Source organism: Populus trichocarpa, chromosome 5 (assembly GCF_000002775.5).
Source record: "Populus trichocarpa isolate Nisqually-1 chromosome 5, P.trichocarpa_v4.1, whole genome shotgun sequence".
Taxonomy (NCBI): domain Eukaryota; kingdom Viridiplantae; phylum Streptophyta; class Magnoliopsida; order Malpighiales; family Salicaceae; genus Populus; species Populus trichocarpa.
This window is the reverse complement of record NC_037289.2, coordinates 5361915-5383737: the sequence shown is the minus strand read 5'-3', so window position 1 is coordinate 5383737 and position 21823 is coordinate 5361915. Positions and strand designations below refer to the sequence as shown.

At 35.9% G+C, this 21823-nt stretch overlaps 4 protein-coding genes across 7 annotated transcripts; 2 read left to right on the top strand and 2 right to left on the bottom strand.

Moving 5' to 3' along the window:
• Positions 1–542: 542 nt before the first annotated feature.
• Positions 543–5455, top strand: LOC7471529 (bifunctional aspartate aminotransferase and glutamate/aspartate-prephenate aminotransferase). The gene is made up of 10 exons (XM_002307073.4): positions 543–1310; positions 1654–1891; positions 2006–2099; positions 2221–2324; positions 2907–3155; positions 3235–3348; positions 3518–3601; positions 4478–4648; positions 4737–4850; positions 5057–5455. The coding sequence occupies exons 1-10, from the start codon at positions 1177–1179 to the stop codon at positions 5195–5197; spliced, it is 1443 nt and encodes a 480-aa protein (XP_002307109.2). The 5' UTR covers positions 543–1176; the 3' UTR covers positions 5198–5455.
• Positions 5456–5603: 148 nt separating this feature from the next.
• LOC7477100 (protein NEN4) lies at positions 5604–7831 on the top strand. Its single transcript, XM_002307072.4, has 5 exons — positions 5604–6627; positions 6783–6829; positions 6941–7004; positions 7125–7298; positions 7388–7831. The coding sequence occupies exons 1-5, from the start codon at positions 6184–6186 to the stop codon at positions 7478–7480; spliced, it is 822 nt and encodes a 273-aa protein (XP_002307108.3). The 5' UTR covers positions 5604–6183; the 3' UTR covers positions 7481–7831.
• Positions 7832–10161: 2330 nt separating this feature from the next.
• On the bottom strand, positions 10162–14900 carry LOC7477099 (sulfate transporter 2.1-like). 4 transcript variants are annotated; one of them, XM_052452821.1, is made up of 13 exons: positions 14418–14900; positions 14257–14305; positions 13948–14158; positions 13698–13872; positions 13514–13579; positions 12764–12994; positions 12538–12664; positions 12158–12444; positions 11235–11428; positions 11063–11145; positions 10651–10727; positions 10396–10542; positions 10162–10295 (listed from the first exon to the last, which is right to left on the bottom strand). In XM_052452821.1, the coding sequence occupies exons 1-12, from the start codon at positions 14739–14741 to the stop codon at positions 10402–10404; spliced, it is 1965 nt and encodes a 654-aa protein (XP_052308781.1). In that variant the 5' UTR covers positions 14742–14900; the 3' UTR covers positions 10162–10295; positions 10396–10401. The 4 variants fall into 4 exon arrangements, with proteins under 4 accessions (XP_052308781.1, XP_052308782.1, XP_052308780.1 ...); XM_052452822.1 differs by having other exon boundaries at positions 10162–10283; XM_052452820.1 differs by having other exon boundaries at positions 10162–10542.
• A 6155-nt stretch (positions 14901–21055) lies between these two features.
• On the bottom strand, positions 21056–21783 carry LOC7471528 (chaperone protein dnaJ 20, chloroplastic). The gene has a single exon (XM_024600451.2). It carries the CDS (start codon positions 21689–21691, stop codon positions 21185–21187), a length of 507 nt encoding a protein of 168 aa, XP_024456219.1. The 5' UTR covers positions 21692–21783; the 3' UTR covers positions 21056–21184.
• Positions 21784–21823: the final 40 nt, after the last annotated feature.

Here is a 21823-nt window from a genome sequence, read left to right as displayed (position 1 = left end):
CTGAGGTGGAGGTGGAGGTGGAAGTGGAAGTTTTGTTGGCAGGGGAACAATCAAAGGCAGTGTATCCCAGATGAGCCCAGAAGAAAATCCAGAAAGCCCCTAACATATTCTGTAATGGAGGTGAGCATCTTTGCTAGAGAGAGGCTGTGGTTGTGTTACCAATATAAACCTCAAATAGTTTACAGTAGCAATTTACGAAGTGTGGCTTCTATACTATAGCTGTTTTGAAGAAGGAAGCAGGGTGTTAAAATTTTGTGAGGATACTCGTTGACTTGATTGCATAATTGTGTGGGTATCGACTTTGGAATTTCTATCTGCATAGAGTGTCTTGGCACGATGCTTATGCTGCAAGATGGGATCGATTCCAAGCACTTCTGTCTAGTTGGTGAGAGAAACAAAAAACAAAGGGCAATTCTCACATAATTTTGTCGATGTAATCTCAAGTTAGAAATAACTTTCTTTTCCTTTTGCTTTAACATCGGAGAAATCTCGATCTGTCGACCTGATAATTTAATCTGTATCAAGTTTTTTTTTATAGAAATTGAGCTTCTCACCAATGAACATTGCCATCATTCTGTAACTAGCAACTAGTAATCACTTCATGAGAACGGCAGCGTACCAAAGATGTATTCATATTCCTCAACAACCATCTCAACTACAAGTAGTACGTTGGTAGGTGGCTCGAGCAGGCCCAAACCTAAATTTCTCAAAGAGTATCGCATGCTCACCACCGGCCCCCTCATCGCTTTTCGTTAGATTTCACAAAACCAGACTCAATCTACTTCAATGCGGAGATTTACCATCACGCCTCTTCTCCACTCGAAATGTATAACTCGACTGTCCACTCAGATTTCTCTTATGTTTTCTTTTTCCCTCGAATTACTCGAATCCTTTCATGTTTCACTGAACTTCTCTACTTTGCCAACCCCCATCGATCAATCACAACCGTAGACCCACTTTTGCGTTGAAGACCCACAAATAAAGAATGGCCCAGATGGTTTACTTGTCTTCCAAATGGGAACCCCACTCATGTCGTGAACAACCCCCTGGTTGTCCATTTCCCACCTTAAAATAAATAAACAACAAAAGGAAGCATGGAGATTTAAAACAGAAGCCAAAGAGAATCAGAATCCAACAACTACCACCGCCAACTAAAACGCCAACCTTCCGTCACCCATGGCTGCTTCAACTTCAAGCATTTCCCGTCTTGGTTTTAGACACCACCAACCTCTCGGAACCAATCCGGGTTCCCACTCTCAACCCTCCGGATCTGTCTCTTTCCTTTCTGGGTCTCACTGTTTCTACTTCAAGTGAGTCAATTCCTCCGTCTCCATTTAATTTTGCAACTAATCATCATTGTATTGATAGTTGTGTGTTACAACTTGGCGAAAATGGGTTTGTTTTGTTTTGCTTTTTAGTTCGTGTTTACTGGAAATGGTTGTTGATATTGACTAATAAAGCCAGCTTCTTTATACAAGGAAATGCGCCCACGTTCATACATGAAATTTAAGAGCTTGCTAATTTTGTTATGTGAAGTTTAGTGTACTAATATTATTTGAAGTTATTTTGGTCTTTCTGTTTTTTGTGCCTTTTGTTGTCGGTAATGTTATATCACAATTATTTTCTGACCGCTTGTAATGTGTATCTTGATAGACCATTGGAGGCTACTAGACAATCACAGTTGTCTAGAGTAAGTGTAGTGGTGAAGGCAGAAAGTAGGTCTGAGGAGATGCAAGTCGATATTTCTTTGAGTCCAAGGGTGACTGCTGTAAAACCTTCAAAGACTGTGGCCATAACTGACCAGGCGACTGCGCTTGCACAAGCTGGAGTCCCTGTTATTCGCCTGGCTGCTGGAGAGCCTGATTTTGATACTCCAGCTGTAATAGCAGAGGTGATTCGTTTTCTTTTTCCTCGTTGGTGCTTGATTCATGTCTGTGATATGGTTTGAAGTGTATTCCGGTTGCTTAAACTGATTGCATTTTTTTTTTTATTGTGGAAAAGTTAGGCTGGTATAAATGCTATTCGTGAAGGTCACACAAGGTACACTCCAAATGCTGGTACACAGGAGCTTCGAGTTGCAATTTGTCAGAAGTTGAAGGGTAAATATATATTTTAAGCAATTTTGTGTTTGTGAGCTATTTAATATGCTTGGTGCATTCCAGGATGGGATTTCTAACATTTTTTTTTTGATTTATGGATTTTGTTATTTGTTTTTGGCAGAGGAGAATGGTATATCTTATAAACCTGACCAAATTTTAGTAAGCAATGGGGCCAAGCAGAGTATATATCAAGCGATACTTGCAGTTTGCTCTCCTGGCGATGAGGTGAAGCTTTTATTTCAAAATAATCAGCATTGTGGTGTTATTCTGCATTTCTGCTACTAACTAACTGGTATTGGAATGCTGCCTTTTTACAATTGAGTGTTGGGCAGTGTGTAGCATTTGCTACCTGTATCTGTAACCCCGGATCAACTTAACACTTGTTGAATATAGATCTATGGTTTTCTAAATTTTGTAAGATTTTTTTTTTTAAAAAAACATCCAGTCAAATCTAAAATGCCTATGCAGTGTAAATTCATAGTAAAAAAAGACGAGAGAGAAGGTGAAGGAAAGAAATAAAGATGAGAGAATCTTGATGTTTGAAATGAAATAGCTTGTATGTGGCTTCAGGATGATTTACCATGTCTTTAATTGTCAGCCTAATAGCCTAATGGCAAGTGTGTGAAAGAAATGGGATAACTGAGCATGTGTTACACTTATTTGTTTACATATTCTGTGAAAATTGCATTTATTTTCATTTAGGCAATCAAGGTCTTGTTCTTAATTGAATACAGTAGGAGCTCATTACCATTGAAGCTGTTTAATTTCTGAAGTTAGCTCATATTATAAAAACTATCTTATCCTCAGGTTATAATTCCAGCACCATTTTGGGTGAGTTATCCAGAAATGGCAAGGCTGGCTGATGCAACCCCGGTGATTATTCCAACATCAATCTCTGAGAATTTTCTCTTGGACCCAAAGCAACTTGAATCAAAACTGAATGAAAAGTCAAGGCTGCTGATTCTTTGCTCTCCATCTAACCCAACAGGATCAGTTTATCCTAAGAAATTGCTTGAAGAGATTGCAAAAATTGTAGCAAAACATCCTAGGCTTCTGGTATGATTAATGAATCCTAATTGCAAGTCCTATGCTTTCCTGATATTTGAATGCTGAACTTCTTTGGTATTTCACTCAGGTCTTGTCTGATGAGATATATGAACACATAATATATGCACCTGCTACTCACACAAGCTTTGCATCTTTGCCCGGCATGTGGGAAAGGACTTTGACAGTGAATGGATTTTCTAAGGTAGCTTAATCTTACATTTGATTATTGGTCCTAAATATCTGCTTTTGTGTTCTTGTCATCAATAATATGATATGCCATGCATAATTTGATGTGGTTGTGATTGTAAATAAAACCTGAAGCAGTTTACCTCATTCAGTTAGGTAACATTTAAAAAGTGGGAAATTTGCAGGCCTTTGCAATGACTGGTTGGAGACTTGGGTACCTTGCCGGCCCTAAGCACTTTGTTGCTGCATGTAATAAGATACAGAGCCAGGTATTCTATGACCCGCTTTGCAGCCTTCAATCTGCAGAAATTTAAATGAATTGAGTCCATCATGCATACTCTGAAGTTTTCGTTTATCCAAAGCGTCACTTGTGATTGTTACAACCAGTTTTCTAGTATTTTATCTATTTGCATGTCATGTTTTGAAGTTAGATCTCAAAATCGCATAGATTTTTTACCATCCAAATACTATGCTGGATCAAATAGGCTTCAATTGTCAATCAAATAGTAGTGATTTTCTGCAAGGGTAGAAGTAGCCAATCTGAACTTATTTCAGATAGTTTGGACACTCAGAGGAAAGAAAGTTTGTTAATATTGGAAGGGGTAAGGTGAAGTTCAGGGTTCCTAAAGAAGCAGATGAATGGCTAATTTAGATGGACAGATTTTGCTGATTATTTTGTGATTAAAGCCTACAAGACACAAAATGAAACTTGCACCTGGTAACCAATCCAAATTGTCAAGCCTGTACTTTTTATTATGCCATTTTATATCTCCCAAAAGCATTTGAGAGAAATCAATACTCCTGTGACCTCTACTCACAATCTGTCTTACAGATTAAGCACTCGTCAAAATGTAATGACCTCACTAATCACAAAAGTGCTTGACATGAGAAAGACTTGTAAGTCAATAACAATCTATAATTCATGCTTTCATAGCCCAGTTTGGCCTGGTAAATGTTGACGCTAAACTGGTGATTGCATGGGGCTGCAGTTGCAACTCTTGATGATTTTTTACTTTTCATTAAGAATTATCTTGTCTTGCCTTGTTGGTTTGCAAAATGCATTGATATGCCTATTCCTGTAATGCTTGTGATCTAAACAATGACTTTGTACAAGCTCCAGTTGATCCGTGTGCTATATTTTCCAGTTTACCTCAGGTGCCAGCAGCATATCGCAAAAGGCAGGAGTTGCAGCATTAGGACTAGGCTATGCTGGTGGGGAAGCAGTGTCCACCATGGTGATAGCATTCAGGGAGCGGAGAGATTTCTTGATTAAAAGCTTTGGAGAAATGGAAGGTGTTGGGTTGTCGGAACCTCTGGTACTGCCTTTCAGTTATTATATACTTAAGACCTCCCATTTTGCTCGTGATTCCATCAGCTTCTAATTCTAATTGGTTTTACATGCAGGGAGCATTTTATCTTTTCATTGATTTCAGCTCGTACTATGGAGCAGAGGTTGAAGGGTTTGGTAAAATTGACGACTCTGACGCCCTTTGCCGTTACCTGCTTGATCAGGCCCAGGTATCCATTGTTAAAGAAGATTATCCTGTTTACCTTTGATTGGCAATGTTTCAGTACTCGTCTCACCAATGTTGTGAAAGCTGAATATTTTTAGATAACACTATGATGCAGTTGAAACTTGAAGCTACAGTTTAAGTAACATGGCATGCAGCTGTTATTGCACTACTTAAGATCTTTATAATTTGATTGTGCTTGCTTATTTACAGGTTGCATTAGTTCCAGGGGTTGCATTTGGAGATGACAGCTGCATACGTATATCCTATGCAGCTTCTCTGACCACCCTACAGGCAGCTGTAGAGAGAATTAAGAAAGCGCTTCTCCCACTCAAGTCTGCCGTCCCTGTGTAATGTAGATGAATTGCAATTGTTGTACTCTTTTAGAGATTAAAAAAATGGGCACTTCATTATTGATTGTTACAAATAAAATGCCATTGTCATTGAGGGTCATTTGTTTGCTATGATCATTGGTTTTGCACTAGCCTTGTTGAGGGAAGATGTGGAAGAATTCCAATGTCTCTGTACAGTATTTGCTTTCCACCATAAAATTGTTGCATCTGTATCTGGATGACATTTGTTTCGTATTTATTCAGTGAGATTGTTTCTCAATTGTGGCAAGCTCTCTTTCATTAAGTTAGTAGGAAATAGCAAGACATGTCATACATGCATACAGGAATATGCTCAACAAACAAAGAGACTATAACACTAGAAAAGCTTGGATTGAGGCTCAAAGGAAGCCTTCTTGTTGGGCTGGTCCAATATTTGACAGGGAGGAATAAAGGTGCAACTTGGCTGGCATCATTAATATGTAGAGGTATAGCTTGCTGTCTTTATTGAGGCAAAAGAGAACGAGGACTATAAAATCTATGTTATTCACATGACTGGCATCCTCTAGTTGTCTTCCTTCTTTTGGTTAGAAAAGATTCATGGCGTTAGGGAACGGGGAATCAATTCTTTTCTTGGCAGGAAACTTTGCTTCAAATGTTTCCACACGTTCAATTTGCATGGCCTTGTGGGTGAAAAAGGTGCACAACTTTTTACACAGGTCTCGTATAAAGGTTTCGGAGAAGGCGATTCTTGTCCTTCCTTACAACAAGATGTACCTGTCCAAAGGGAAATGATTTCCTCAAAACACCATCAAGAAACAAAGACGACTCCATGGAAAGCCTAATTAAGCTCCTGACGTGAACTACAAGACAATCAATCTCACATGTGAAGAATTCTCTCCTTCATCCTGGACCTTTTGGGCTCTCTCTTATTATTACCCCACTATTTATAACCATTGAAGACAATCGGAATTAACCAAAAACAGATATACCAATACAAATAAACAAGAAATGGAGGCCTCCAGTCCTGTAAGCACACCAGAGATTGTGTTCTTCGACTTAGAAACAACGGTGCCCAATAAAGCTGGACAACGGTTCTGGGTACTGGAGTTTGGTGCAATAATAGTTTGTCCACGGAAACTTGTTGAGCTAGATAGTTATAGCACACTCATAAGACCTGAGGACTTGTCTGCTGTTGCATTGAAGTCTGGTCGATGTGATGGGATAACTCGTGAAGCTGTTGCAAATGCACCTGCATTCGAGGAAGTTGCTGACAAAATATTTACCATTTTGAACGGTAGAATATGGGCTGGACATAACATCCAAAGATTTGACTGTGTCCGAATTAAGGAGGCATTTGCAGAGATTGGTCGGCCTGCACCAATGCCTGTTGGAATGTTTGATTCTTTAGGAGTTCTGACGGAAAAATTTGGCAGAAGAGCTGGTAACATGAAGGTATGCATCAAATTTGAGCCATTTTCTATTTATATCAAGCATTCGTAGTAAATTTTGAGCAATCATGTGATCTGCACTTGCAAGTGCAGCTTCGTGATGTGTTCACAAAATTTCATGAAGATGTTGATATCCTGATTTGTTTGTTTTACGTTTAGATGGCAACTTTGGCTACTTATTTTGGGCTCGGCCAGCAAAAACACAGGTATGAATAAGTCTTGTCTAAACTAGGTGTACGTGTGTGTCCTTTGACATTTTTTTTGGACCAATATTATTAAGAAACTAGTAATCATGGTTTTACAACTGCATTAAACAGGAGTCTTGAAGATGTGCGTATGAACCTGGAGGTCTTGAAGCATTGCGCAGCAGTTTTATTCGTGGTAACCTTGAAAATCTTCATCATCCCTATATATCCAATTAATCTTACGACACACTCCTTAAGTATTTATAAAATTATATACACATCATAGTTAACATTTTGGAGTTCTAAATGGATTTAGGAATCAAGCCTTCCAAGTGTAATGAATGGCAAATGGCACAACCCTTCGACAATGGTAACTCGAAGCAGAAGTAATGGAAAACTTGTGTGTAGGGAAGAAAATTGCCGAAAATCTCCTCCAACTACTCTTGGATACCAAAGAGCAGTTCCCTATACAAGGGGAAGGTTGGGAGAGGTTTGATCTGTTCATTGCTTTTAATGTTCAATATTGTCCAACCTGTAATACTATGAACTGATAATGAAAATGAATTGCATGAAAAGCAGATGACAGAAGGAGTGAGAAAATTGCTGTGCAAAGCCCAGGAGACAAAATCTCTTAACAACATACTCAAGCATTCACTTTCTTTGTTCAGATGAGCGAAGAAACAAGGGTTTTACTGCTCATTTTGCATCACTTTCTCTGTTTTGGTAAAGATGGATGCATCAAGAGAAACGTACAAGAAAGTTCACATTGGATAGCAGAGAACGGCTGCCTTACCAATAACGTGGGATATCATCACAAATGGGAACAACTTACTAAGCCATGCTGAAGAAGGTTGTTAACATATATTTGGTTAATCTAATTTTCCACAGACAGCTTGAAATTGGGGACTTGTAAATGTCAAGTGGCTAATGGCTTTAAGGTTCAGCTTGGAAGAGCATAAATCTAATCTTTGTAACTAAGATTATCTGTCCTTCCTTCAATTAATTGATTTATTTATTGCTCAATGATCCACCAGTTTATTTCTCAAGCAACTCAACTTGTGTCTAATATAAAAATATAGTTATTTCTCATCAAAATCCTACTGGTGATAGAAGTTCTTCGCCACACTTCTCATAAGGATATACTAATCTTCGACGTTGGAATCCATCCCTAAAATGTAATCTGTTGCTTTTCTTCCAAGTACCAATGAAGTTTTTCGTTACACTTCTCATAAGGATAAAAAATTCGATAGTAATCAGTCGGCAGATTCTATAATTTTGGCTGCATTTCTTTAAGATGCCGGGAAATTCTTAGCAATGAATAGGAACTCAGCGCCAGCACCTTCGGCAATTTATTGGAGATTGTAAATTAAGTTCATCTCTCGGATTGCTCCAGATTTTGGCTTCATTAGAATTAACACTGAAGGAAATTTATTGGAAAGTCCTGAAGGAGTTTTCACAAGAAGCTATTCAATTTTTTTTAGATTCTCGAGGTTTGTTCCACCCTTGCTATGCTATCATGCTCTTACATGCATAGATTCAGTGCTCTCAAATCTTGTTTTCAAATTCTTTTTCTTTGTGATAGATTTGTGAAATGTTGAGTCACAATTATTTTTTTTTAAATTTCAACTTCCTTTTATTTTTTATTTCAATTTCATACCAATTTTTTTGGTTTCCTTTTATATTAACATAAGCTAATTCGGAAGGGAAAAATACTGTTTACTATGAGAGAGATCACCATTCCCAGCACGGTCCAATCTAAATACTCATTTATTTATTTAATCCTAATACATTTTCCCATTCTCCTTCTCTAACTCCCTCACCTATTTTTTTCTCTACATCCCTCACTCAAATACATTTTCACTTCTTCTATCTCTCTCAGTCGAAACCCAATCCCTTCAGGTTGAATTTGGGACATATTCATGAACAGAGATGAAGCTACCTTCTTACTCTTATAGGGAATAGGGTCTTTAAAACTTCTTGAAAAAATTTCAATTAAATCCCATAATCAAGTAAAAAATTATGGCTATTTTTATCAAGAAAGCTGTTTGACACGTTCAAATTTCTTGTTAATATAATGGAATTGACAACATTGATTAGTACGACCTCTGCGTTTCTTGTTAATGGCTACCCCGCTAACCTCTCTCCCCAATAAACACCAACACTTTCCATAAATGATCAAGGCGCCTAACCCTCCCTTCATAACAACACCTCCACAATTGTTCTTCATAATTACTCTATATGGTGTTTGCCACAACATGCTTACATGATATAAGCTCATTTGATCCAGATGTATAAATAACTAAGTTGCTAGGTAAACACATAAGGCAACTCAGGACCACAAAAAAAACATCATAACAACACATAATATTCACTCTTTTAAGCTCTGTTCTCTTTAGTATATATAGTTTGTTTCCCTCCTGCAATCTATTCATTTAAGCATTTAAGAATCTACTACCCTGACAAGAGATTTGTTTTTGCAAGAAAGCATGCATGGAATAGCCCGTTCAAACACTTGACCCCAAGAAATAATGGTGGAAATTCCAAATCTAATTTGAAGTTTTCCGAGTTCATCGCAATAAATCTAGACAATAATGAGGCAAAATGGCAACTTTTTTGGGGAGTTGAAAACTAGAATTAAAAGAATTCATTGAAAGGGCAACTGAGTGGGATTGATCAGAAAAAGTAGACGTCGACATTGATAACAAGAGAAAGGCAATATTGCTTTTCAATCTTTAGAAGAGTATAATTACTGGTAAATAGCATCCACCAATCACCACTTAACTCTTGAGATATAATATATGTGGATACTTCTTGGAAGAAGCAAATTAAGGTGTGTTTATTCAAATTAAACAGACATAACTATTGCTTTTAACTTCTGTAAATTAAAAGAGAGAGAGAGGGGCAGGCTAGAGAGTTACTTTAGCTTTATAAATTTATAAATCATGAAAGAAATGGAGGACAAATTCCGTTTCAATATGAAGCGATATTGATAAACAAGCGAAGAGTACTGTCATAGACAGAACAAATAATCTTGCAAAAATATACTTCGTAGTTTTTATAATTGATATATATTGTCATGCAAAGAACAAATATTACGAAAATCTTTGCAGATAATTATTCGTTGATTCACAGTTGCATTCTCATGCCATATTGATTCGTTAAAATGATATCATGTAGATACGATGCGATAGTAAAATCACTACTTGGCCCAAATTAATCAAATAAAGGCTGTAATGGTGAAATGGAAAACTTGAGGCACTATAAGAGTAAAAAAAAAGATCCTGACTGCCGGAGGAATCGTATGTATGATCCATGGGGCCATTTCGATCCAGACTCAGGGTTTGAAATTAGTCTTAGAAACCTATAATTCATTTCGCATAACAAAAGGGTAGGGTTTAAATCATAGTCTAATGCATAAAATCACAACTTAATGCCAGCAGAAGCACAAATTGCTGCTTTCCTTTCCCTCTTGGACCTGCAAGTACTCCTAGGATTGGAGGAGAGGAAAGCATCGCTTTGTTATATATCCCAGTAAGAGGAACTAGATCACACAAGATAGACGAAAGCTAGCAGAATTAGAAAAGTACACGTGCTTAAACAGCAGCCATTTTGGCGCCCAGACACGCATCCACAGCTTCTCCAACTGTCAAGAAGACCCTTCCTCCCATTTTCGTCACAAAGTTGGCTAGCCTTAGCTTGTGAATCACTTGCCACTTAGGGTTTGTTATGGCTAGCTGAGAGAAAAAACCAAAACAGGGTCCACGATTAGAAATTTGAACAACGAATTTGCATCACGAAAAATACATACTAGGAGTGCGAATTCGCATCAATCATTGTATGACCTCCATTCCACCCGAGGCCAGATTGTTTTGCAATTCCAACAGGGAAGCTATTCCCGACATATCAATGTTCATTAAATCTGCAACACAGAAAAAGATGAAACAAATAACTATGTGAGATATATATATATATATATGTAGAAAGAAAGAAAGAAAGAAAGAAAATACTAGCTAGCATAGTTATAAGAACTAATGTTAGGTATGATCATGGGTTAGATGGATTGACTTGCGAGTTGAAAAATCAACTAGATTTTCTTTTCTTTGTTTTTTAAGAAAACTTAGATATAATGTTGTTTTGGTAAAAAAAAAACTTGTTCAAAATAAAACCTGTTCCAGGCTGAATTCCAGGTCACCGGGTTTTATAACTATGCTAACTAGGATGAACACATCATTGATTTATCCTGTAGTCACTTACTGGACATGTCAAGAATCACAACTTGAACAGTCCTTTTCCCTTGACTGTCGTTCTCTTCCTCTTCCGTTGCCCATTTCATGATCCTTCAACAGATTAGTAGATGAACAGGAATCAATCTTAAGTCCGTCCTTGTACAATATATATAAAAATTATAGGGAGGAGTGGTCTTTACTTTTCTTTGACAAAGTTGGCATTTGCAAAACAGAGCAAACCAGACTTAACACGGATTATGAGAGCCTTGGAATTCTTAACAGCCATAGGATATTGATTGACATCACAAAAAATGTCAGTTCCAGGGAGTCTTCCAAGTTCTTCTGTGCCTGGTCTGATTGAGAATATAATGATCTTCACAAAAGATATTATCACCTGAAACGCATCAGTTCAAATTAACAAGCGAAGCTTTTCTGCTACCCTCTTCATCTGCGCACTCAAAAAAGATTCTGAGACAAGAAATGTTTAAGTGGTCTAGATCAATGTATTGCTAAATATTCATTTCGTCAGACATACAAACTATATTCGGCTACTGTTTTTGCCACACTCACTGGCATCATGTATGACATTACGAAGCGTTGTAGGGTATATATCTTTAATTATAATGGCAACGAGTGAATCAACTTTTCAATTTTTTTTGTGTAGGGATCATTTGGTTCTTTTCACAAAATTCTCTTCTTATGAGTTGCATCAAATCCACTTCTCTTTTAGGTGAACCACGATCTTGTACGAGGAGCCACAAAAAAAATTACAACCAAAAGCTACATAGTTGAGAGATAGGTCTAATTCTACAACTTGCAGCGAATAGAACCAAAAGCTTTTAGCCGAATCTCTTAGCAGTCGACATAGCGGGTTAATTAATGTTTATTTTTTTTAAAAAAAAAAAATCAAAGGTTTTTTAACCGGGTTTAATAACCGGATGGTGAGTTAATTTGATTTTTTTAACTGGGTCACAGTGACGTCACACCTATTAAATTCCTCCTATTTTTTGTGAATTTTGGACCGAGCCAGGTCTCTATCGGCTCAAAGGGCCGACCCGAGTTTAACAACCAGTATCTTCATTCTATTAATGCATGCGAAGTTAACAGCAGAAGCAAACGTTACCGCAGCTAGAAGACCGATCTCCACCGATGCAAATAATACCCCAAAGAAGGCCCCAATACAAACAAGAAAATCTAGCTTATCAACCTTCCATATATAGTATGCTTCATGAGGGTCAACGAGCCCAGGTAAAGCAGAAAGAATGATTGCAGAAAGGACTGCGATGGGAGTAAAGTACAAAAGCCTTGTGAACAATTCCAGAGATATGATCACAGTAATGGCCATCACAATATTTGACATTGCAGTTTCACATCCAGCACTGAAATTTACAGCACTGCGCGAGAATGAACCTACATACATGGTTTTAATTGTTAATACATGTAAGAAAATATCCAAATCTAGATTAATGTCAGAAACGGCATAAAGTATCAGAAGAACCTAACCAGTTGCTACATAGCAAGAAGTGAAAGACCCCAGAATGTTCATAAATCCAAAGGCCACCATTTCTTGGTTTCCATTGATGTGGTATCCTTTTATGGATGCAAAAGATCGGCCTACTGCAGTTGCTTCCTGCATTCGACATAACAACAGAATATATAGATTGAAAGTGAGTGATGTTGATTTAGTGCACTTCTCGTGGAGAATGGACTTGAACTATTTGATACCCACAGTGATCGCAATGACAGCGACTATAAGTCCAGTTTTAGCAACTTCTCCGATGTGTGGGTTATTGAACTGCAACTCATGGATTGAGCCTGGGTTTAAGCCCTTTTTAATGTGTTTTATAATCATTACCCCATGTTTATCAGCTCTGGTCAGATAAACTAGAAGAGTTGAGAGAACAACAGAAATCAAAGGAGCAGTTGCAGGCAGCCAGAAGAGTTTCCTATTCCTTTTACCCTGCAAGAATCAGCAAGTCTTTCATTCTGTAATGACTAAATAACGGCAACAAGATATATTACTAATCAGCTATCACTAAAAAAATCAGTTTCCAATGACCAAATCATTGGTCGCCGAACACCCTGTTTTTGGTCACCAAAGGCTCTGACCACATTATTTCCAAATGACCATTTTTGTCACCTATTTGTGGTCTCTAGAACATTTGGCGACCAAAACTATGAATTCCGTCACCAGTGATGTGGAGTCTATAGCATCGAAGTTAGTCATCTAAAACTCGTTGAACAATCTCTTGTGAGTGTAAAGATTGATCTTCGGAAACGAAATTCATCAATATAGGGCGCCCTATACGGATAAAATAATTTATTCTAACGAAATTGGCTGACTCTAAGCTTGCCAATAGTGACCAAATTGGTCTCCAGTGGTGGCTTTGGCAGCTAATTTGATTCCCATACCTGATATTGAAACAAAAAAGAAGCAAGCTTTCATGAACAAATTGAAGTTATTGCGAATAGGACTTACCACAAATCTGGTTAATTTAATAAAACTTAAGAATGAGCATCCGAGTATAAAATTATGCGGATTCCACTGTGATCAAAATAGAAAAACGGAAGGATAAATTGGCATTTCTATGGAAATATATACAAGTATGAGCATTTAATAGGCTTTGAGCGAGGAAAATATTTAGGGAAAATAACATACGTACATACTGATGAACTGATCTCCAAATAGCTTGCATTACAGAGATAACATCAGTCTTATTTGTGAAATGAGCAATCCCAAGTAGTCCTTTCATTTGTTGAAGACCGATGACAATGGCTGCCCCTGACACAAACCCAACAATTGCAGCATGGGAGAGAAAATCCACAAGGAAACCCAGCCTGCATATTCCGAAAAGGAAAATTATGGCGCTTAAGTATTAACATCAACCAGCAAAACTACAATTGTTAACGAACCACCTAAATAGTCCAAATGCAGCTTGAAAAATTCCTGCAAAAAAGGTTGTGGTAAGAACAAGATTTCTGTAGGCAATTGGATTAGCCTCAGGATCTTCTAGTTTCGGAACCATCGAAGACATAAGCAGTGAAACCACAGCCACTGGTCCAATTGCTATGTCCCTTGAAGTTCCCATTACAGCATAAATGAGAGGTGGAATAACACTTGTATCTGAAAAGAGAAACGAATTCATACGTGCATACATATATATATAGTCCGTTTATATCAAAGATTGCTAGCTACCCAAGAAGTTCAGTAATGAAACTTACAGAGGCCATATTGGGGATCAAGCTTCGCTAGAGTTGCATATCCAATACTCTGCATGAAATTTACATGATCGTGAGACTTAGTAAAGGGATCGGTTACTAGAGCTAGAAATGTTGACTGTTTCAGCTACTATCGTAAACTTCCATGCTTGCTTGTGCTTTACCTGAGGAATGCAGAGACTAGCGAGAGTTAGACCCGCCAAAAGATCGTTCCTGAGTTTTGTTGCGTTGTAGTGCCGGCACCAACTAAAGATAGGAAACATTGCCTGCAGGACTGAAATTACTGTCTTGGAAAGGCCATCCTTGTCCTTGAGATATGGAAATCTCTTGCCACGAGGCAAGACAGTTTCCCTGGCGGAATCCATGAGCTCTCGCCACAGGCTAGGTGGCTCAGGAGCATTGAGCACCCACTGAGACATTTCAGCCTGCCTATTTTTCTCAAGGTCAAGGATTTCTTGACCATCTGTTTCAATGGCCGAAGAAGCCATAGCTGATTGAAGTGTTCAGGGGAAATAGAAGAGTCTCTTTCTCTGTCTCCGATATGTCTCTCAACCTATGGAGAAGACAACATTCGGACAAAAGAATGGTTCACTCAGCACCATGCTTAGAGAATGGTCAGATGCTAAAGTGCATATTTCACCTTTACAAAAAGACTATCACAGACCTATATATGATTTGATTTTCGAATTTAGATTGCCAAACAAGTGGTGAGATGCAAATTCCCACCTAGTTATTACAATTTACAAATAAGGAACTAATCACATGTTCAATAAACTAAACACTCTTCGGTTTTTCCAAAAACACTGGTAGTGTTTTTCTCTTCTTTTCTTTTTTAGATAGGACAAAACGCCATAGTTTTACATATTACGTCAGCGTCCAACTAGAGCCCATTATGATTTAGTTGAATATAAATGAGAATATGAACTTATGCGCAGCTTGCAATTCCAAATTGACTGCGCGCGATTTCAAATCCATTTCATCACTAAATTATGGAAACTTTAGCTTCTGTTTTGTTTTTAATTTGATCGGTGTTTATATAAATGATTTTTATTTTTTATTTTTCAAATTAAGAACCATATTGATTCAAAATATTAAGTATTGGAAAATACTTTAATGATAATTATATATTATTTTCCAACCTGAGTTTTTTAAATTTGAAACTTATTGTTATACACTAAAATTAAGTAAAGAATTATGAAGTCTGGAACATAAAAAAAAAGAGGTCAAACTGGATTGCAGAATAACCTTGCATAAATGATATGTCAACTTAAACACGTAATAACAGACTAAAAAAATGGGTTCGAGTAGTTTTGGGCAAATAATAATGACGTGAGATGTGAAGGACACCACCACGCTTAAACAGTGTGTGTGTGTGGTGTCCTCAAGTGTTGGCATGCTACCTTTCCTGGTGGGGATGGATGCTTCTCAGCGAGCCCTTACTGGTGGTGCAGTTTGTGCATGGATTGGTGTCGCGTGGAGGTTTTTTTCCTTTTTTTTTTTTTTTTCCTCATCTCCTCAATTTTCACATAAATTCTCTTCAACAATACCAGTTTTCTAATATTTTTTTAAAAAATTTAATCTCTATTTTTTTAATTATTATTTGTTTTGCTTTAAATTTTTTTAATTATTTTTTTTTAATTTCATCTCTCAGCATTAAATTGATTGTTAATTAAACTTCGTGATTCTTTTCTGATTTGTCTTCTAAAAAATAATCATAGACTCATAACTTGAGTCACGAGTTTACAAGGTTAGCCCGAGTTGCTTTGAGTATTTTTTTAGATCCTTGTTTTTTTTTAAAAAAATTATTTTTATCCTTCAACATTAAATTTGTTGGGGATTGAGTTTTATGATTTTTTCTCTTTCCTTTTTATAAGGATATCTCTATCTCATATTCTAGGTCGTGAGTTTTGCAGATTATCCGAGTTGACTCAACATCTTATTTTTTTAAATTGATTTTTTTTTAATATTGTATTTGAGCCTTATGTTGCTTTGAGAATTAAGTTTCATACATTTTTGTAATCGATTTCTATGGAATTATCCTAGTCTCATAAGCCGGGACACGAGTTTGGTAAGCTAACTCAGATTAACTCGAGTCTTCTTTTTATTTTTTTAATTATTTTTTTGTCATTCTACATTGAATTGACTGGAAATTAAGCTTTGAATTATCTTCGATTTGCCTTCTATGAGAATATTCATTTCTCATGACCTGAACCGCGTGTTTGGTGGTTTAACTAAGACTAGCTCGAGTCAATCCAACGTATCATTGTCTAATATTTTAAAAAAATATTATCTAATATGCATTGAATGTTTATGTTCATGATTTTTTTTATTAGAGAATATATTAGTAATATTTTTATATTTTTTATGTTTTAAAAAATTTAATACAACCAGGTTGTAGCGCGGCGGGCCAAACTCTAGTAGTGACTAGCTATAACTAAAACATGAAATATTTAAATATTATAGCTAAATTTAATGACTAAAATTTAAGCGTTTCCTGAATGTAATTAGAGGGTGTTTGTTTTAGAGGTGGAGGTTGGGGTTTGGGTGTAGGACCTACTAAAAAGCTACAAAAAGCAAAAAATATTAACTTTTGTGGTTGAATTTTATGCATAATTGAGTTGTACCCAACCACAATCTCAACACAAAAGCTAAACCAAAACGCATTTACCACAGCACCTGAGTTTCATATAATGGGCTATTATGCATAAAGAAAAAAAGACCAATCTTTGTTTGAACATCAACCAAATACGTTGGAGTGTTCTACGGCTCATTAAAGCATTCCCAGCATTTGAATCTCCCACAGGGGCTTCATTCATATATTTTCATGGTGTTACAAATACAGTACATGTTTTTTTTTCCCAATAGATTTGCAATGTTTTACATATGAATAGCAACGTTTTTCAGGTGGATTACAATGTTATTCGATCCTTATTTCTAAGCAAAAAGCCAATACCTTGGTTCACATACTAAAACTTATGTCTTAAAAACTACAATACGGCAACTTATCTGAGAGATGCATCTAATTGTTAAAGAAATAAGTTCTAGTTTCCCCATTTTCAATATTGAAATGCTTCTCTTCTGTTGACAGCAGAAATGTTTAGTGCAGTGGTGGCTAATTAATGGCATCCTGGGTCCTTGTGCGCATGTAAGGTCCATTGCTCTGTGTGGGCTACATAGTTAGATCTCTTCAGGGACTGGAGTCCTTTTCCTCAGGGAGCCCACATGCAGAGCCTGCTAGACAGGAGATACCAAGCCATGTAATTATGATATAAGCAACCTCACCACGGCCATTGTTTAATTACTTGCAGGGTTGAAGAATCCAAGACGCCTTCTACGTTCACAGTGAGAAGAAATCAGGTGGGTTTTATTTTCACTTTCTATTTTTGAGAGAATGATTGGACTGAAGTATGAATTCCGATTGAATATATCGTAATTGTGTTATAAACAAAGCATAATTGGTTGCAATTCAAATCTGAATCGACACTAAATTATTTGGATAAATGAATTTTAAAAATAAAAATTATATTTCCTAAATCCTTGCATGAAACTAATGAGTTTTAGCTGGGAGCTACTGTTTTTCTTCCTCTGATGCCCCAGAATTCTATACCATATATTGCATGCCTATCAATGAATAGATAAAGTTCTGCAAAAGAAGAAAACATGTATATGAGAGAAATCAGAGAAAGAGAGGGATGATCTTTAATTAATATCAAGCACATAAATTAATACACACAGAATTCTTTTCTTTTCTTTTCTTTGCATTCAAGAGGAGACTTAGGTATATTAGTTTCCAAATCATCCCCATATTTGTAGAGTAAGCCGATCGTTACTAGTGAAAACGAAAAAAAGACGCACCAATATAAGCTTGCTTACATGAAGGGATCATATATATATTGCATCTCCTTAAAGTAAATCTATAAAAATGGAGATGGAAATCAATATATACAACACCAGAAAGAGAAATATCAAGAAGAGAATAAATGCTTGCACTTCGAGGGAGTTGTGGTGGAAGCGGGTGGTGCTTCTACATGAGTACTACTTGACCTCTCTTGTTGCTTCTTCCACCTCTCAATTTCCTTCGACAGCAAGCCCTTGCATTCCTCTTCTCTGTCATCGCGATCACTTTCCTTCGTGACTCGAACAAGCTTTCCATTCTTAAAATTGTAACCTATGTTAAAACACATCTTAATTCTTGATTAATCTTGATCTCTCGATTTTCGATAAAGAATCAAAGGAGAAACAATGGGAGCTTTATCCTGACTGTTTCCTTAAGGCTCTCTCCCCTTTTCCTTCCGAGAGGGTTTTGGGTTTGTCGCTAGGAAGTGACGTACGGCGAATACAAGAAAATGATGATCACTTTAAGAATAAGTTAAGTCACAAGCAAACGAGTGATGGGATAAGCTAATTCGAGCCTAAATATCAGAATCATCACTATATATATCTGTGTGTGTGTGTGTGTGTGTGTGTGTGTGTGTGAAACGTTGCTTCAATAAATTTTATCCTGCCCAACAAACTTCCACGCGCTTCTCTCCATCTTTGCCTGCTTTTTAAGGCAGCAGTTCTTACGTTAATATCAGATATTTATGTGCCTCTGCTTAACAGTTAAACTTTAATTTCTGTATAATGATCTTTCAATATGATGATGCAGCCAGCCAGCCACCATATATATATATATATATATATATATATATATATATAATGAAGTAATAAGTGTTCAATAATAGTAATATGTAATAACAGCAAATTTAAATGAAGGGATTAATCATTGTTCTATTTATTTTCCCCACAATTAGATTCAACTTAAAATTGGTTCCATATTGCGAAAAGCTAATCGTTTTTAACATATGGTGGCATGTTAGGGACTAATTAATTAATTATATAGCGATAAATGATTTATTTTAAACAGTTTTTTTATATTAAATTTCTATATAAATTGATCGTATATTAATCTATAAATAATTGAATTAAACATAGATACTATAAACTTTAAATTAATAGTAACTGTTTATTCAAAATTAATATGTAAGGTTTGTTATTTTGTCTATTCGGAAGCTTAATTTTTTTTTCAAGTGAGATAAATCTCTAATAATTTGGCCATCATAAATTTCTTTTATTTTCCTCTCACTTAACAAAAAAATAAATTAAGTTTGTGTACATACTATTATTCCCACTAACTTATAAAATACTGATTGGCTGTGATGACAACCTTAAATAGGAGCCAAATCAGGCTGCCGGTTTTTTTTTTGGTGCCTGCACCTGTTAATTAATTTCAATGCTTAAAATAAAAACTGCTTTAGCAGAATTGTAAATTGCATTTGCTTATTAAAAAAAAGTTCTAGTAGGTGTTAGTATAATATAGTGGTTGCTTTTTAAAATATTTTTTACTTGAAAATTCATTAAAATAATATTTTTTATTTTTTAAAAATTATTTTTAATATTAATATATCTAAATAATTAAAAAAAATATGTGAGTTATATTTTTCAGAGAAAGAAAACAAGAGAGCATTGGTAAAATATACGAGTCCGATATATTGATCAGGGCATGTAACTCAAGCCGGGCCCAATAAACGACCCATTTAAGAATAGCCTATCAAGCAATAAAAGACTGAGGAATGAGTTTTCTACAATGATATCAAAATGGCCCGTATCGTCAACTGTAGATTTAGGCATGAGGAGGCATAGCATCAGAATAAGCTCTCTCTCGTAAAGTTAACATCTCTCCTGAAGAGACCACCTAATTACACAGCAAAAATCAAATGGTTGTGAGAATTGTGTAAGTATAGATAAAGGATGCAATTAAATTAAAAAAAAATGATCGGAATTGTTTCACTTACAAAAATTACGAATTCTATGGTATTTATAACTACTTGAACCAAAACGAAATTCCATTGTTTAATAATTTTTCAATATTAATTAGCTAATAGAGACGAGAGCTTTTTATGAGTTCCGATGGCTCTCACTGGCTGAAGTATGTTGATCTCTAATTGCCTCATTAATTATCAAGAGAAGAATATTTGACCTTCAAGTTAATTTTGAGGAGGCCGGCTTAGATGGATTGAAATCATCTTCAAGATGAAATTATGCCAAAATAATATGTGTGGAATCAGTAATTGAAACAAGAAGAATTTTAGGTGGCTACATTAATAATATTAAAAATTAAATCAAAATTTTGAAGCGGACTTTGGATTTTTCAAAGTTTTGAAGGCTACAAATTCAATAGCAAAAATATCAAGTATTCAAATTCCTGACTGCTATATTAAAAAAACTTTTGATATCATATATGTTAAAGCATCATTTAACTAAATAAATAGAAGCACTATTATATAGACGAATTAATTAAATATACAAAATTATCATGCAATATAATTGATGTGATAATTATATATACTCTTTATGCTTAATAACAATATTTAATATCTAAATGATCCACAATTCACTAGTTGCAAAAATATATGTTTTTGTGAAGTGTTAATAAAGTTTCTAAACCTGTTTTGTTTTTCTTTTACATAGAACATGCATGCTCGAACCTAAGACTTTTTCAGACAGGGGGGGGATTAAGGATGTTACTTACCTTTTATGGATGGACATATAGCTTATTACATTATATGCATAGTGATTTCATAAATCAATACACTTACTATGTGGTAATATTTCCCATAAATCAATCCACTTGATTAATAAGTTGTGATAATTCTTAAAGATATTGATTTTCCAATCCGAGATGAGTGAAGGAGGTATAGAAACCCCCTTTTTTGGATAACAAGCAGCTGTAAATATTGAAAAGCTGAATAGAGTTTGGAAAAAGAATTGAAATAGACTTAGCTTATGATTTGGGTTCGGCATCAGAGAAAATTCTTATACAGGTTCTTGTTACAGAACAATCAACAACTTACAATAAGAATACTAAAATAATTAGCAGTAATCAAATTATCTAACTTTGCATGTATTTATTGTTCCTCCTCTCCATTCGGGCATATGATCGTTGCTGCAATCCATGCAGTTGCCTTTCCCACACTTCCCTTGGAAACCTGTTCTTCCTATCCTCCAACGGCAGCCCTTCAAACGCAAATCCTCCAGAATTAACCAAGCCCAACTCGTAATCATGCATTCGACGAGAAACCGGGTCAGACAATGTCTCATAAGCCTTTTGAAGCTCAACAAACCTCTTTGTGGACTCTTCTCTTGCTGATGGAGTACATACATCTGGGTGGTATTGTAGAGCCATGCTTCTATAAGCTTTCTTGATCTCATCAAACCCTGCATTATGTGATCCAAGAGAAAGAACTTCATAAAAGTTTATCTTTTTCCGAAATGCTACTTCATTCTTGCACAAGTTTGTCTTGTGCTTATAGGATTTTTGCCTTGACCTTGTTTTCTGAACCATATCAATAGGAAACTTACTTGCTGTATTGAGATTTACTTGCAAGAACATCTCCATATATGAATACTGGAGGCTGAGAGAGAAAGAATTAAAGATCAGAGAAAGAGTGTAAACTATGAGTGGAAGAAATAAAGTCCTTATGTATATGCTAGTTTGCATCTATGCATACTAATCAAATATATTTATATC

What these genes read in the sequence shown, in the direction of transcription:
- LOC7471529 (XM_002307073.4), top strand. Translation starts at nt 1,177, where the DNA reads ATGGCTGCTTCAACTTCAAGCATTTCCCGTCTTGGTTTTAGACACCAC. An exon ending in CAGTGAATGGATTTTCTAAG is followed by an intron (nt 3,349 to 3,517) that starts GTAGCTTAATCT and finishes GGAAATTTGCAG; the next exon opens with GCCTTTGCAATGACTGGTTG. An exon ending in GTAATAAGATACAGAGCCAG is followed by an intron (nt 3,602 to 4,477) that starts GTATTCTATGAC and finishes TATATTTTCCAG; the next exon opens with TTTACCTCAGGTGCCAGCAG.
- LOC7477100 (XM_002307072.4), top strand. Translation starts at nt 6,184, where the DNA reads ATGGAGGCCTCCAGTCCTGTAAGCACACCAGAGATTGTGTTCTTCGAC. An exon ending in GCGCAGCAGTTTTATTCGTG is followed by an intron (nt 7,005 to 7,124) that starts GTAACCTTGAAA and finishes AAATGGATTTAG; the next exon opens with GAATCAAGCCTTCCAAGTGT. An exon ending in CAAGGGGAAGGTTGGGAGAG is followed by an intron (nt 7,299 to 7,387) that starts GTTTGATCTGTT and finishes CATGAAAAGCAG; the next exon opens with ATGACAGAAGGAGTGAGAAA.
- LOC7477099 (XM_052452820.1), bottom strand. Translation starts at nt 14,741, where the DNA reads ATGGCTTCTTCGGCCATTGAAACAGATGGTCAAGAAATCCTTGACCTT. An exon ending in CTAGTCTCTGCATTCCTCAG is followed by an intron (nt 14,306 to 14,417) that starts GTAAAGCACAAG and finishes AATTTCATGCAG; the next exon opens with AGTATTGGATATGCAACTCT. An exon ending in AGATCGGTCTTCTAGCTGCG is followed by an intron (nt 11,429 to 12,157) that starts GTAACGTTTGCT and finishes GATGCGTTTCAG; the next exon opens with GTGATAATATCTTTTGTGAA.
- LOC7471528 (XM_024600451.2), bottom strand. Translation starts at nt 21,691, where the DNA reads ATGGAGATGTTCTTGCAAGTAAATCTCAATACAGCAAGTAAGTTTCCT.